The sequence below is a fragment of the Phymastichus coffea genome, unplaced genomic scaffold (genome assembly GCF_024137745.1).
Source record: "Phymastichus coffea isolate CEN01 unplaced genomic scaffold, Cenicafe_Pcof_1.1 PCOF00004, whole genome shotgun sequence".
Lineage (NCBI taxonomy): Eukaryota > Metazoa > Arthropoda > Insecta > Hymenoptera > Eulophidae > Phymastichus > Phymastichus coffea.
Genome location: NW_026706815.1, coordinates 7,599,209 through 7,615,574, shown reverse-complemented (window position 1 = coordinate 7,615,574; position 16,366 = coordinate 7,599,209). Strand labels below are relative to the sequence as shown.

The window sequence follows — 16,366 nt, the reverse complement described above, 5'->3', positions numbered from 1 at the left end:
TCCAAGGTCAAATTTAAGGTCATCACTGGATTCCTCGTTGAAAGTTATACAGGACCTGACCTTAAGAATTTTATTTTTATGACCAACCCTCTGAGATTTTCAGGTGTTTCCATACTTTTTCACCACCCTGTATATCTAATGATTAAGAAAAGTTGAGTAATTCATTAGAATCTTCCAACGAATATACCGTACAAACACCTCAAGCGTCACGTTCTACCGAAAATACATCGATTCCAAGCGTATCTTACGAGGTGTGTTCAAAAAATAACGAGAATTTTCGTTTTATGAAAAAAATATTTATTTATTCATCTACATTAATGTTGTCGCCTTCAAAGTAGTCCCCTTCGGATACAATACACTTATGCCAACGCTTTTTCCAATCCTCGAAACACTTTTGAAACTCGATCTTTGTAATAGCTTTTAGCTCTTTCAGCGATTCGCTTTTAATGTCATCTATGCTTGTAAAACGACGGCCTTTTAATGTTCTCTTTATTTTTGGAAATAGAAAAAAGTCACATGGAGCCATATCTGGCGAATATGGAGGCTGAGGCATCGTTACAGTTTCGTTTTTGGCCAAAAATTCACGAACAAGCAATGAAGTGTGAGCAGGCGCATTATCGTGGTGCAAAAGCCATGAATTGTTTTGCCACAAATCCGGGCGTTTTTTTCGGATTGCTTCACGCAAACGACGTTGAACTTGTAGGTAGTACTGCTTATTGATTGTTTGACCTTGTGGCAAGAATTCATAATGCACTATGCCATTAAAATCGAAGAACACAGTGAGCATAACCTTCACATTCGACAGCACTTGTCGAGCCTTTTTCGGTCTTGGCGATCCAGAATGCCTCCACTGGGACGATTGAGCCTTAGTTTCGACATCATATCCGTAAACCCATGTTTCGTCACCTGTTATAACACGTTTTAGTAGTTCTGCATCGTTATTGACTTCATTTAGCGTCTCCTGAGCAACTTCCATTCGCCGCTGTTTTTGTTCGAAATTCAACAATTTTGGAACGAATTTTGCTGCCACACGTTTCATACCCAAAACATTCGAAAAAATTTGATGGCATGAGCCAACTGATCTGCCAACATCATCAGCGACTTCTCTGATTGTGATTCGGCGATCGTTCATAACCATTTCTTTCACTTTTTTCACGTTTTCATCGGTTGTTGATGTGCTTGGGCGTCCGGGTCGTTCGTCATCTTCAACGTTTTCGTGGCCATCTTGGAAATGCTCATACCACTCATAAATCCTTGCTTTACTCATAGCAGACTCACTATATGCCTTTGTTAACATTTGACAAACTTTACTACACTTTATTTCATTTTTTACGCAAAATTTAATACAAATTCTTTGATCGATTTTTTTTCACAAACGAAAATCGCCGAGCTCGAAAAACACGTCTAACGTTAGCGGCTGCCACTTAAAAAGTAAGCAATGAATATTGCTGAAAATTTTATCGTACTTCAGGGGCATGTGTACCAACATAATAAAAAAAAATTTTATACAAGCGGACTCTCCAAACCCGCGAAATTTAAAAATTCTCGTTACTTTTTGAACACACCTCGTACACATACAATAAGACTGTCGTTAATGATAATTAAGATATTGCGCGTCAATCAAAAAACATAACTATAGAAGATTATGCTAACAAGATTTTTCATTATGCTTTATATTTTGTAACACAAATTTATTCATTTGGAAGTATAAGTAGAAAAATGGTTCACACGGTTATTGACAGCATGAACGAGTTGTATAATAATAATCCAATGAATTTTATTCAGGGAAATTTTTTAAATGTAAATGTTACGTGACGGACTATTTTCTTTTTTTTTATGCAACCGTATGTTTGATTAGACTCTCGTTTTCGGTCACACACACACACACACACACACACACACACACACTTGTGTGCGCTTCTTGGCGGGAGCGAGTGGAAGACGCTGAGCAGAGCTGCTGAGGTATGCTGCGACAGCATGCTGCACTCAGCGTCCTGATCTAAGTAATGCGAAACGATTAAAACATATGCACTAGAGGGAGATGGAGTGTGAGGAACGAAAGGGAAACAAAAGATATATAACCAACCGGTGAGAACGAGCAAGTATTATTCTTCAGTTAGCAGTCAGCGCTCAATTAAGAAGTCTGCATTTTTCCGACTTCATTTGAATCTATAATAAGAGTTTGAGTTATAATAAAGTATTAGAAGTGTCGAATACATTGGTTTAATAACTTTGTGTAAAACAAAATATCACGGGAATTATCATTTTATTGTCTATCATCATATTATTCGATAAAAAATGTATATCGGACGAGTTAATCTGACTAGATTGAAAGAAAAGCGATTGCTCACATAACAAAACAAAAATATATTGGACCAGTTAATCTGACCAGATTCAAAGAAAACCGATTGCTCACATAACAAAGCAAACAATATTTTGGATCAATTTTATATTTACAATATTAACAAAAAGTGAGTACCACTCTTTATATAATAAAAAACATAATCGACAACGCGAGGTGAAGATATACGCGTATATATACTCGTATATATCTCTTTCTATTTTGCTTAAATTATTTATGTTATGAAACCAACTAGAATAAATATTATAAATATAAACGCCTTGTAGTGTATCCATATGCTTCCCCGTTATATGACAGAGAAATTCTATTACATTCTTTTTTATAAACGAGCGAAAATTGTTAAAAACGTCCGATTAAATATTTTACGATCGCGGTATCGAGTGCCGCATTAGGATTAATAGGGATTTCATTATTGACGCGCGAACGGGCCGGGCTGCCCGAAAGTCTGACTGCATATTCTACATTCTACATACGAGGTGTGATCAAAAAGTAAGGTGAATTTTTATTTTTCTCAAAAAATATTTATTTATTCATGAATTTTTATTTTATCTCCTTCAAAGTAATCCCCCTCGGATATAATGCACTTGTGCCAACGCTTTTTCCAATCCTCAAAGCATTTCAAAAAATCATTTTTTGTGATCTTGTTTAGTTCATCCTTCGATGCCGTCTTTATCTCCTCAATCGTGGAAAAACGCCGTCCTTTCATGGGCCTCTTCAGTTTTGGGAACAAGAAGAAGTCACAGGGGGCCAGATCTGGGGAATACGGTGCTTGTGGCATCGTTACTGTGTTGGTTTTAGCCAAAAATTCGCGCACAAGCAACGATGTGTGAGCAGGGGCGTTATCATGGTGCAAAAGCCAATTTTTATTTTTCCACAAATTCGGACGTTTCTGGCGGATTGCTTCGCGCAAATTGCGCATAACTTGCAGGTAATATTCCTTATTTACTGTTCTACCCTGTGGCAAGAACTCATGATGCACCACGCCCCTGCAGTCAAAGAAAACTGTAAGCCAAACCTTTACATTTGATCGAACATGGCGTGCTTTTTTTGGTCTTGGTGATCCAGAATGCCTCCACTGGGACGATTGAGTCTTAGTCTCGACGTCATAACCGTATACCCATGTTTCGTCACCTGTTATAACCCTGTTGAGTAAATCTGGATCATCGTTGACGTTATTCAGTAGCTCTTGGGCGATGCTCATGCGACGTTTCTTTTGGTCGAAATTGAGCAATTTCGGAACAAACTTCGCTGACACACGTCTCATGTTTAAAACACTCGTCAAAATTGATTGGCACGAACCAAATGAGATGCCAATATCATCAGCAATTTCTCTAATGGTAATTCGATGATTTCCCAACACTATTTTCTTCACTTCTTCAACATTCTCATCAGTTGTTGATGTGCTGGGGCGTCCAGAACGAGGTTCATCGTCGGTGTCTTCTCGGCCTTCTTGGAAGAGTTTATACCACTTGTAAACATTTTTTGGCTTAAAGTAGACTCACCGTATGCCACTTTCAGTATTTCAAGTGTTTTGGAACATTTGATTCCATTTTTCATACAAAATTTAATGCAAACTCTTTGATCCATGTTTTTAGACAGCAGCAAATCGTGGAGCACGCAAAACACTTCTAACCTTGATGCCTCTCACAAACAAACCAAACATACTACAAATCTGAAATTTGGAACGTATGTTCTAGACGAGTGTACCGACATAACCAAATAAAAAAGTCGAAGATCGAACGGACGTAGTCCGCTAAATTTCAAAATTCACCTTACTTTTTGATCACACCTCGTATATTAAAATCTTAATATTATATCAAAAATTATTTTAATATAGAATTTTTATTAACTTTCACTTTCATTATTCAATTATATTCGACATTACAAGTCTGATTTTTCATACAATTACAAAAATTTACCGCAAGGTATTTTCCGTTAAGTATAAATACACGATTTTTATTACAATCATTACTATTACATGCATCATCTAATTCATTGGGAGGAGAAAATAAAATTATAATTCTCTTCGGAAACAAGAGACTATCTTTTACTACATATCCATATGTTGTTAGATCTAACTCGTTTTTATGTTGAATCGAACAATTAGTTTGGATATGCACTACATAAAAGACCCGTATCATATATAATCTGATTAAGTTTGAAGACGATAATGAATGTTCCATTAATGAATTTTCCCACACTCTCGCATCGTTAAACAATTTACATTTTACTTTCTTATTGACAAGGGAACAATATTTTATTGTTAATTTTATCCTGTTTATATATTAAACGAGTTAGCGCTTGAACCTTGAGGTGAGTAGACGTGTTAAAAATGCGCTCTACCGGAAAAGTCATAGTTATAGCAATAGCATATCGAGTGAAGTGACAGTTAAAGGTTATTTTATAATGTCTAGGGACGTAGTAAATCACAAAAAAACTAAAACTAAGCGTAAAAAAAGTTAAATTCCTTTATTTTTTTAATGCGCTAAAAAACCGAAAAAAATTTTTTTCTCTATTTCTTTATTTTAGCTTTATTTTCGTATTCTTGGACACAAAATGAAACTTTTTTCTCTTTGGCATTTTTTTCCAAAACGTACGCAAGTCGAAGTAATTGAGGATTAGAAAAAAGGTTGCTTTTTACAAAAAACGCCGTAACTCGGTTAAAAAACATCGGATAGAACGCCGCGGGAGCTCATTTTAAAGGGAAAGACATTACCCTCCGAACCCCTCAGGTCGATTTGTCCTTCACCGCCTGGTTCTGAATTGGCATTGATTTAAGTCGAGGTTAAAAAAATTGAAATTTTTTTAATCAGTTTTTTTACTGTAAAAACACATATTTTCATTTTTAAGTCTCTGCACGTCTTAAATGGAAGCTTTTGCAATTACCTTTAAAATGCCCTGCGGTTTTTTGTGATACGATGATTTCCGACCGAGATACAAAACTTTCAAGTTTGCCTAATTTTGAGGTAAGCATGGCAAAAGTGATTGACGGGCAGTGTATTCATAACATAAGGCATCGCATCACAAAAGCAACACTACCGCTTTTTACAGTTGAAATTGAACATGATTATAAAAGTCAGGACATTTACAAAATAACCAAACTTCTTCACACAGTAATCAAATTCGAACCACCAAACATAAAAAGAGAAATTCCTCAGTGTCAAAACTGCCAAGAGTACGGACATATGAAAAATTACTGTTTCAAAAGTACAGTGTGTATTAAATGTGCTGAATATCATCAAACCAAAGAGTGATCAATCAAACAAAAAATTAAAAATGTAATATGTGCAAACTGCAAAGGAAATCATACAGCAAATTATAAAGTTTGTCCGGTACGTAAGTAATTACAGCAAAAATTATTTCCCAAGTTGCTTGAAAGAACATTTCAAAATAGCATACAAACACATATAATCAAAAATGCAAATTCAAATCCAAATGACAATAGAGTTAGACCGAACACAACATACGCACAGGTAATAGCTAAATATAACGGCAAGAATGAAACAGAAACACCAAAACAAACAGCAGTACACACAGAACAAAACAATTACAGTAACGATGAAAATTCAATTAATAAACTTGAATAATTAATGGAAAAAATGTTGCAAACAATGGACATATTGTTAAAATTAGTATCTACACCTATTAATAAATTAGTATTACCATGTCAAATCTGTCAAATCTAAAAATTGCTATCTGGAATTCAAATGACCTTACGAGAAAACACCGCGAGTTAAGAGCATTTTTAGTTCAAGAAAACATTGATATTATGTTAGTCTCAGAAACACACTTTACTAGCAAAAATTTTCTCCACATACCAAACTACTCAGTACACAAAACAAATCATCCACTCAAGAAAGCACACAGAGGTACTGCGATTCTAATCAAAACATATATAAATCACCACGTTCACAAACATACTAGTGAAATCTTCCTTCAAGCAACTAGTATAATCATCAAAGATAAAGAGGGATCGATTACAATATCAGCTGTTTACTGTCCTCCAGACAAAACAATCACAAAGGAAAAATGGACAGAATTCTTCAAAACACTAGGAAACCGTTTTATAGCAGGAGGGGATTATAATGCGAAGCACCCGTGGTTGGGATCTAGATCAGAAACTCCAACACCCGGAGGCAGAGTACTCTATGAAATACTACAAAAAAATAAATTCACCCCGATATCCACCGGAGAACCAACATACTAGCCTACAGACTCAAAAAAGCTGCCGGACTTGATTGACTTTGCCATAGTAAAAGGGATAAGCAAAAATTATTTCGAAGCGGCATCATACCTATATCTTACATTAGACGATCCGCCGGTAATAATGACTCTTCACCGTCAAGTACACAACTATGTAAACAAACACATAAAAGTGGATTGGAAAAAATATGCTCTTTCCATAGATGAACGCATTACGTGTAATATCCCACATAAAAAAACTATCAATATAGAAAGCTGCATAAATTCACTCAACGTACTCTTATCTAACACCATTAATGACTGCTCTACAATAACAACCAGAAATAATACGCAACAAATCAACTCCTCTAGAATAGCCAAAAAAATTAAAGAAAAAAATCAATAAGAAAAAGATACCAAATAACCAGATCAAGTCAAGATAAATCAAAACTTAACAAAGTAATCAAAGTCCTAAAGAAAATGCTACAAGAAGAAAAAAATACCCAAACACAAAATTCCACCGAAATAGCAGAAATTCTGATACCCGAATCAAGTAAAGCTTTAACTGGACTATTATCTAGTAAAAAAAGTATTTCAGGGCAAATTCTGCCTCCATTATTATTTTCATTATTCAATAATTCACCATTAATTTCTCGTCTAGGTTCTTAAAAAATGGTTAATCATTCTTTTGACTTTAACGTATCATCTGATTTTAGTGTTACTACTCATTGTGAGCTTCCGCATTTTTCCGATTTCCGTGAAGCAACACTTACGCGTTTCTCGACGAAGTACTAGGTACGCTTATGTCTAGTGGAATAGGTTTTGTACTATTATTATATTTGTTTTTATATACTTTATTGATATTGCTTTTATTAATTGATTTACTATTTTCAAGAGTTATACTATTTATTTGTTGTTCTACGCCGCTATCTTTTTGAGCATGGTGTGAACTAATATGATCATCATTATCTAGAGAAGATAAGATTTTAATGAATTCCGAAATTTTTTTTATGTGTTTTGCTTCAATTAATAGGCGGACATCTCTATCAAAATGCCGAGAGAGTTTATCTATTAATTCCTGTTCATCTAAATTTTCATTTATATCATATGGTAAATTTATTTTACGTATTGCATAATTATAACGTTACTCAATTATTCAAATTGTTTAAAACTTTGTACTATCAATCGATGGAAATAATACGAGAAGATTCTTTAGAAATTGAAAATTAAAATAAGAAGACTGCAATGAATTAGGAGAGTCTATCTGAAGAATTTAATTCTCAAGTAAGTGTTACAAACTCTTCATACTCATTATCTGCCTCGGAATTTGCACCAAAGAAAAAAAAAATTGAAGCCGATGGTTATGACTTTAGTCTTGAAGTAGAAACGTCCTTATAAAAGTAGTCAATTTTCCATGAAAACTACGAGGAAAATTATTGAATTAAAAGATGTAAAAAAATTGAAAGGACCTTTTCCTTAGGAAAAATTGAAAGGACCAACCTTATGGAAATTAGTTCCCTGTCAAATTAGCTGAAACTTCAGTATATTGTTTTTCTCGGTGTTTTGATCAAATGCTTTAATGGACACGAGATTCTAAAATCCATAGTTTCTGAGATACAACCCGTTAGAGTGTCGGTATATGGCTATCTTCTGTTTAACTAGGTAGGTGTGACGGAAAGATCTGTCACCGTCACCCATGCCACCTTACACATACCGTACTAGCCACTGCGTGTGTGCATGCCAGAATGCGCAGGGAATATGTAACCATCGGTGGATGCGAGTCGCTAGCCACAGACCCGAGGGTCGTGAGTGAGTGCGTAAACAGCACGCGAGCAACTATCGTAGGTACCCTACTCATAATCGCGAATCTTAGTTTATTGTTTACATTTTCTTAGCGTGGTCACCTCCATCTTGTACGGACTCATTAGTCTCATGGATGGATAATAGATGTTTTCTTAGATATTTTGCGTATTCTAAGCCCATCTCAGAATTTTTAACGATTTTCCGCAAAAGGGGCAATGATTGCTTTTTATAATTGATAAAGAAGATTCCCATTTGCTGAGTGGTTTCGTCTCCAACGGTCCTTCTCTGGGTATTTGGCAATTTTCTACATCACTTTCGGTGATTGCTTCTTCGAAAGTCCTTTTAGGGATAATTGAAGAGCAGTTATATTTGATGGTTGGTTGTGTTTCAAAAGTGTTGCTCAGGATAATTGGTCATTATTTACGTCGAGATCTACACTAGAGTCGTGTCATAAAGTAACGAATTTTGGAGCTATTGAGTTATTTCATCTTGACTTTTATCTATACTAGAACCGTCAGTAGAAAATGGGAAACAAAAACTTCTTGCACTGTTATATTTGTGATGGACGATTTCCTCCTAAAACAATGGCTCGCATCGATGGAGAAGATAATGCTCTTAAACTAGGCATAGCTATTCAGAGACGTGATGTGTTTAATAGGCCTCCCCTAGAAGTAACTAATCTGACACGAATATGTATAAACTACAACTATTCGGTTTATGAAGAAATACAAGCAATTGAAGAAGATCCAAGTCGCATACGATTGAATGTTCTAACACAAACTAGGAACTCTACGTACCTTGTATGCAATGTCGAAGGTGATCTTCATCTACTGGTAGGTGAGTGTAAAGCTGATGTTTTTATCTGCAAAAACGTATACATTCCTCAGAATTTTAAATCTTGAGGGTTCGAGACTCGCAGATCGCATCTACCGATGGTTTCATATTTCCCACACATTCCGGCATGCACACACACAGTAGCTAGTACGGTGTTTACAAGGTGACATGGGCGACGGCGATGGATTTTTCCGTCACACCTACCTAGTTAAACAGGAGATAGCCATATACCGACACTTTAACGGGTTGTATCTCAGAAACTATGGATTTTTGAATCTCGTGCTCATTAAAGCTTTGGATCAAAATATCAAGAAGAATAACATACTGAAGTTTCAGCTAATTTGAGAGAAAATAGGATAGAACGCGGTGCAAGTCAAAGGGACGAAGACCTGAAATAGTACTAAGTTTTTTTTATGTAGACTTTGCTCGAAATGTATTTTATATTCTTATTCTTTTATTTTAAATTGTTATTCTCTTATTTTATATTCCTATTCTCTTCTTAATTTTAATTCTACTAAAAAAATTGGAACAGAGTTTACTTGAAAAATTATGGCCCATTGTCAGAGTAGACGTCATAAATAACATAAAGCAAAAATAAATTAACAAAACTTACTAAAATAATATTTATGTTTTTTAAAAAGAGCAAGAAATAGAAGTACACATGCGTGTAGAAAATAATATATATAACATAGGACCATAAAATGAATAAAAAAAGTCCCCCCGACAAAATCATACCTAATAGTTTTTTTGGTCCGCTGATTCAGAATCTGGGGTCCTTGTAACTCTAGCACGTCGGGATCAAAGTCATTTGAAAGTCGAAATTGTTGATTACCGTAGAACCTTAAATCTAACCACGAATTCGAAAAGAGCGAGAAATTTTACGTTCAAATACATATTTCTGATTTTTTTTTTCACCTAATTCTCAAGGGTCATCTGGGAGTCAAACAAAAGACGCATAGGCTCGAATGTCTTTGGACTCATATTAACGAGAATCGGAAATATTTTATGCGTTTGAATCATATATTTTCATGTATTTTCTTTGTCCTGCATCTAATTTTAGGGTCTCTGTGACCCAAGCACATCGGTCGGGATAAAGACCGTTCGATAGTAGAAAGTTTCGTATCAGTATGTATTTGAATGGATTTGCATTACGAAATCTGAGCATTTTGCTCTCATTGAAAAAAAAGTTACGAGTAACGCATTTTTTCATTTGCAAAGAGATTTTCGTTTGTGTTCTGCAAAGAGATTTTCGTTTGTGTTGAGAAGTAGTATCTCTCTTGAGAGATCAACAGAATAGCCTGCCATCATATTTATATCCCAATAACCTTGATATCACTTCTACATATCTTTGATGTCTTGGTGAAATCTCTCTTCTTGCTCTTCGCTAAACTTCCTCAAGTTTTCAGGGAGTATTTAAGATGAGAATGGAGGAGAACTTCTCGAAAATATACGTAAAGGCGTTACTTCCATCTGGTGATTTTAACATTGCTTTAACTAACTGTTTAACCAGATCAAACGTAATGTGTAAGGGTGGGAGGATAACTTTATGCACAGGTATAATTTCGTATAAAATACTTTTATTACCTGGAGTAACATTTTGTCACAGTGGCCATTCTTTTTTTCACATAATGTTCGTCTCCTGCTCGGCTATCCCATTCACAAATAAAGCATGAATACTTTGTGACGCCACTTTGTTGACGTAACAAAATTGTTGTGATTTTGAAACCATCAATGTAGAGCTGCGGTCGTATAATGACGACGATTGCGGGCGTGCTTGTTCACCCTGATCAGCCACCGATACTGACCAACCGAAACCATGCATCGTAATTTGACGTATATCGATAATGACGGCATCATGCCTTCACTGTAGGGCTTTGCCAGATAAAAAAGCATAAAAAAAGCCGTTATCCGCCGTCACGACGTGGAGGTGCCATAGATGTCGACACGCAATATAAGTTGACAAATTGAAGAATCGAGGGACGAGCATGATATAAATTATATAGATGAGATGGGAGTACTTAAAGATGATAAAGAATATCAATATTCTTTCTAGTTCAATCAAGATGAACTTAGTGATTTAGTTCGAGACAAGTCTCTCGAAAGAACTTTCTGAGTTGTTAACATCACGATTGAAAGGAACAAATTGCCTGGCTCTTGGAACTCGCATAACATTTTACCGAAATAGAGATTAACAGTTTAGAAAATTTGTTTCAAAAGAAAACGATTTAGTTTATTGTAATGACGTTGAAGGATTGATAAATGAATTTGAGAATATAAAATATGAAGCTATTGACTGGCGTCTATTCATAGATTCTTCTGCAAGAAGCTTAAAAGCAGTCTTACCCCACAATGGTAAAGTAACAGAAAATACATGAAAATATATGATTCAAGTGCATAAAATATGTCAAATTCTCGTTTATATGAGTCCAAAGCCATCCTTTGTTTGACCTCCACATGACTCTCAAGAATTAGGTGGAAAAAAACCAGAAATACGTATTCAAATGTAAAATTTCCTGCTCTTTTCGAATCCATGGTCAAATTTGAGGTTGCATGGTAATCAACAATTTTGATCTTTAAATGACCTTGATCCCAGCGCGCCGAAAAAACTATTGGGTATGATTTTGGCGGGAGGGCTTTTTTTGTTTATTTTGTGGTTATTGGGTTATTGTATTATTCTGTAAAGTCATTAAACACGTATTACTTGGTAAAGTTCCTGACTGACGTTCTACTGAAAATTTTGTATTATTGTATTTCTTCTACCAACGTCATCCTTCCTTGTTAATATTTCAATATCTGTGATAACATACCCGTGGGATTTCTAGTCACATCTTATTATTCTTATCTGACATATTTAACTTTGGTTAATATATTTGACGATTTCTATTAGAAATAACATTAACAGCACATGAAGTGTTTTGTTCTAATGCGTGTTATTATTTTTACGTATATCATTTCACTGACGTGTAAAAACCAATTTCAAATTGTAATTATTTATTTAGTGTACAAGTTTGTTTTCCTTTAGCCTTAAAAATGGCTATATACAACATCACTGAAACATTTATATACTTTTTCAAATAAATTCGGATTAGAAAGTTCTAACATGAAAAACTATTTTGATTACCCGAAAAAATCCACTTAAGAATAGAAAATTTACTGGATGATTAGAATGCGCTGTTGCAGGCAGCTACGTCGCAGCACGCTCATACTTTTACTTAGGCCTTTATGCGTCTGCCCTTTGGTTTATAACGCTTGTGAGAAATGCAAATTACATGCGAATCAAGGTCTCAGATAACCTCATAGTAAAGGATATTTTTTTACTTGGAAATATGGCGGTAATGGGTGGAAATTAATTATTTCCTGCTCGTTACAATACATACATATATAAAATATAAAAAATTATAAAAAGCAAATTACCTTAGTATTACAAAAGTTGTTCAATAAAGTCGCACTTCAAGTGTTCTACCATCAAAACGAGATCGATTCATCATAGCTGTTAGAAACATTAAGAAAATGTATTCGAAAGATAATAATTAAAACTTATATTTTTATGTACCTTATTTTGGCAAAATAAGAGTAAACATAGGCTTACCAAATTATTTATTTTTGCATTTTAAAGGTTTTGTATTAAAACGAAAAATTTTAAATAAAAAAAATGAGAAAAATTTTTTTTTCACTTATATGATAAATTAGGTAATAAGACTGATCATCTCCATAATCATATAAAGTATTTGATTAATTCCAAATTATCAAATTATCAAACCAAACCTCTTATCATTTATTACTTATTTAAATATGTAAGGACCAATTATTATCTATGGTTAGTAATATGACTAATATTCATAACTTAAATCTGAATTTATTATTTATAGTTCGGAAGAAATGTGTGTCAATTTGGAATCGATAGTTAACCGGTCATATAAAATTGAAATACCGATGATTGACCGATAAACCATGCTGCATCTCGTTAATACTAAAGTGATAAAGTGTAGAGCCACGTATCAGTCGAACGAGAGATAGTGATTGTGGGTTTCTCAAATTTTAACGTGAAATCTCAGAAAATTGTTATGTCTATTATGATATTTATTTTTGAGTTTTGAGCATTAAAGTAAAGGATGTAAATTTAAGTTGTATATTTGTAAATTCCTTATCTTTTAAAAAGGGAAAGGGAACGGTCAGCATGAATTTAGAATATAGTTAATTAAATAGTTCATAAATCAATCAAGATATCATTAGTATAGGACACTAACCATGTCATTTTAAATTTATAATGGTGTTATTTGAGCCTTTTACGTACTCAAAGTTACCTTTGATAGAGAAAAAGGCCACACCGTTGTGATGTTCTTATCACTTATAATTTATTTAATAGTTCGTACTCTCGTGGTCTTGTCGCGTTAATGAGTAAGAATTCGTTTTTTTCAAATTTACTCTAATTATTAATATGAAATCAATCAAAAATTATGTATATAAGTATGTAAGTCAAATTTCAAGGAAAGTCAGACTTTGCCCTAGTTTCTTATGGTGCGAATTGTCCCATGAGCAGAGCTAAAGTCTTTCTTATGAAGGATATAATTTAGCCCAAATTCCTTATAGCGTGAAGTGTTCTATAAGTTGAGCGTGAATTATAATAGGAAAGGAGAGGATTTGCTCAGTTAATCACAATGAGAGAAAGCACTTAGGTATTAGCCAAGTTTATTCAATCTCATGCGATCACTTTGCAAAGCATGGAGTGAATGCCAGTCTGTGCAAAAATCAGCGTATTGATACATAGATTTTCCCGCCTATTTTGGCAGAAGAGTTCTCTTCGAATCTTCGAGAGTTATTCGAAATTTCTGAGAAATGATTTTTCTAAATTTACAAGTAAATAAAAATTAATACAAAAGTTTGAAAACATGTAAACTTTACAAAATAAGTTATTGATCGTTTTAGTATGATTTCGTATGATTTAGTATGATCATAAATAGTATCGTCAAAAGTTATTAACTAATAAAGTTAATTAATGTAATATTACAATATTAACAATAAAACAATACTTAAATTTTACATAATTTTATAGTTTATCAATTTTAGAAGTAATTTCTAAAAAGAAATACTCAAATTAGTTAATAACATTTGAATTATAATGAATTTTCCTATTAGTAACGGTTTTTTCTATAATCTTATAATGTAATTACTAGATTAATTAATTAAGATTTATAAATTAAAAAGCTATCATTATTATGTACAAAATTAACGTTTTCTTTATATATACAACTTAATGTTTAAATAAATTATTATTTATTTATTTATTTATTAGCAGTTATAATTAAACTATTATTAATGAAACCAATTCTTACTCATGTTTTTAAGATATTCATTATGATTTTGGAGTATTCGCATTTTTCTAATAATTAATATTTATAATGTAATAAACAAATTAACTTTGCATATTAAAATTCAATATTATTTAATAATTAAACGCAATTAAAATTATTATAATCTAAATGTATGTACTAAAATCTATATAAAAAATGCTTTGTTTCATCAAAATTACTTTTAATTAACATATTTTATTCAAATAACAAAAACTATTGTCTATATTTATAAGTCTGTGACGTCACGCTCCTTATATGATCATGAAATGAGACTCTTAACTAAGACAATTAAATAATAGGTGAGGCGGCGCCGTTTAATATACTAATTGATGTAAACAGTTTGATGAGTTTAACGGGTTGCTTTGATTCAGTGAAATAAGAGACTAGAGCTCATAGATAGAACCGTTACACCGTCTGGGTGAAGCTCTGAAAGTTGATCAAGGTAATGCGCCTCAACCAACTGTTAAAAAGCCCGCAGATCTTACCAAATCAATATAGAAACATCAAAAGTACTCCTGATCCTGATTTTGCTTTGTTGCATTGACTCAGACTTAACCCTTTCGTGCACATAATAGTTACAGCTATGGTGTGGGGAAACTGTTTATATTTCATAGGGTTCCGAGTCGTGCTAAATCCGAATCCGAGGTCCGATTTTAAAAATTCAAGATGGCGGATCCAATATGGTGGACGGAAATGTCAAAATAGTACATTACGATATAAGTGCGGAAAAGTAGATTCTTGTCTCGTGTGGCGTTTACACCCAAGCGAAGCGAAGGTGGAAAGGTACACGAGACTAGAAACTCTTTTTCGAACATGTGCCGTACTGTATTTTTTGATACGACGTGTGGAAAACGCGATTTTCAACGCACGCTTTTTGCCGAGCGTGCGGGAAAAGCGCACTTTCCGCACGGAGTGTCGAAAAGTCGATATTTTGAAACACAAAAAATTATTTCGTACTCTACGTGAAAACAAAAATAGAAACTGTTCTTGGTGTTTTTTCAATACCTCTCTTAGTTCTTGAGTAAAAACTTCATAAACTTTGAAAATAAGGCAGACCTATTTGCCGTCTATTCCGTTCGTGCATATAAGCGTTGCAGCCACATGAGTAGGAAACTGATTATTTTCTACAGGATCCCTAACCGCGCTGAATCTGAATCCAAGGTCAAATTTTGAAAATTCAAGATGGCGGATCCAATATGACGAACAGGAAAGTAAAAGAATCGAGATTTTGAGGAACGAATAATTAATTATACTGTACTCTATGTCGAGAAAACGGAGACAGAAATACATTTCTATATGAGATTTTTCGAAAATTATATAAGATAGGAATTCTTATATCACTGGTCAGGCTGAGGATCAATTGAATTATCAGCTGCATAGCCTTAACTCTATTAATTTAAGTGATAATTTCACTTAGTACACTTAACACCACGTGAAGGTTAGAGTTTGAACTTTGATGACTTCTTTTTTTTCTGCACTTTTGGAAATTTTTATATTTTTTTTTGTTTTTAATTTGATTTTTTTGATAATTTTTAGATTTACTTCCCCTTCGTTTTTGTAATTATCGTTAAAAAAAGATTCAGAAATTGTAGTCAGTATGCTCAAAATAATCCCTGAATCTTGTTCTGCCGTTGTAATCACCAATCAGTCGTTGCGCTAACTGTATTCTACATGCTAATTGATCTTCATACTCACCTTCCTTATAACATTTGTATAGAATATAAGAATTGTCTATAGCTAGATCTATATAATAATATATTGTTGAATCCCACCATTTTTTAGATCTTCTTTCTATCATATATACTTCCCTCAATTAATGAAATCTATCTACACC

The 16,366-nt window shown here is 33.7% G+C and overlaps 1 protein-coding gene across 2 annotated transcripts in view; it reads right to left on the bottom strand.

Moving 5' to 3' along the window:
• LOC131666840 (myelin expression factor 2) overlaps positions 1-16,366 on the bottom strand; it is a 297,458-nt gene that overhangs the window by 99,245 nt on the left and 181,847 nt on the right. For both annotated transcript variants that reach the window (XM_058939827.1, XM_058939817.1), the window contains exon 8: positions 12,596-12,671. In XM_058939827.1, coding sequence (XP_058795810.1) covers positions 12,616-12,671 — 56 coding nt within the window. In that variant the 3' untranslated portion in view covers positions 12,596-12,615. The remainder of the gene's footprint in view (positions 1-12,595; positions 12,672-16,366) is intronic.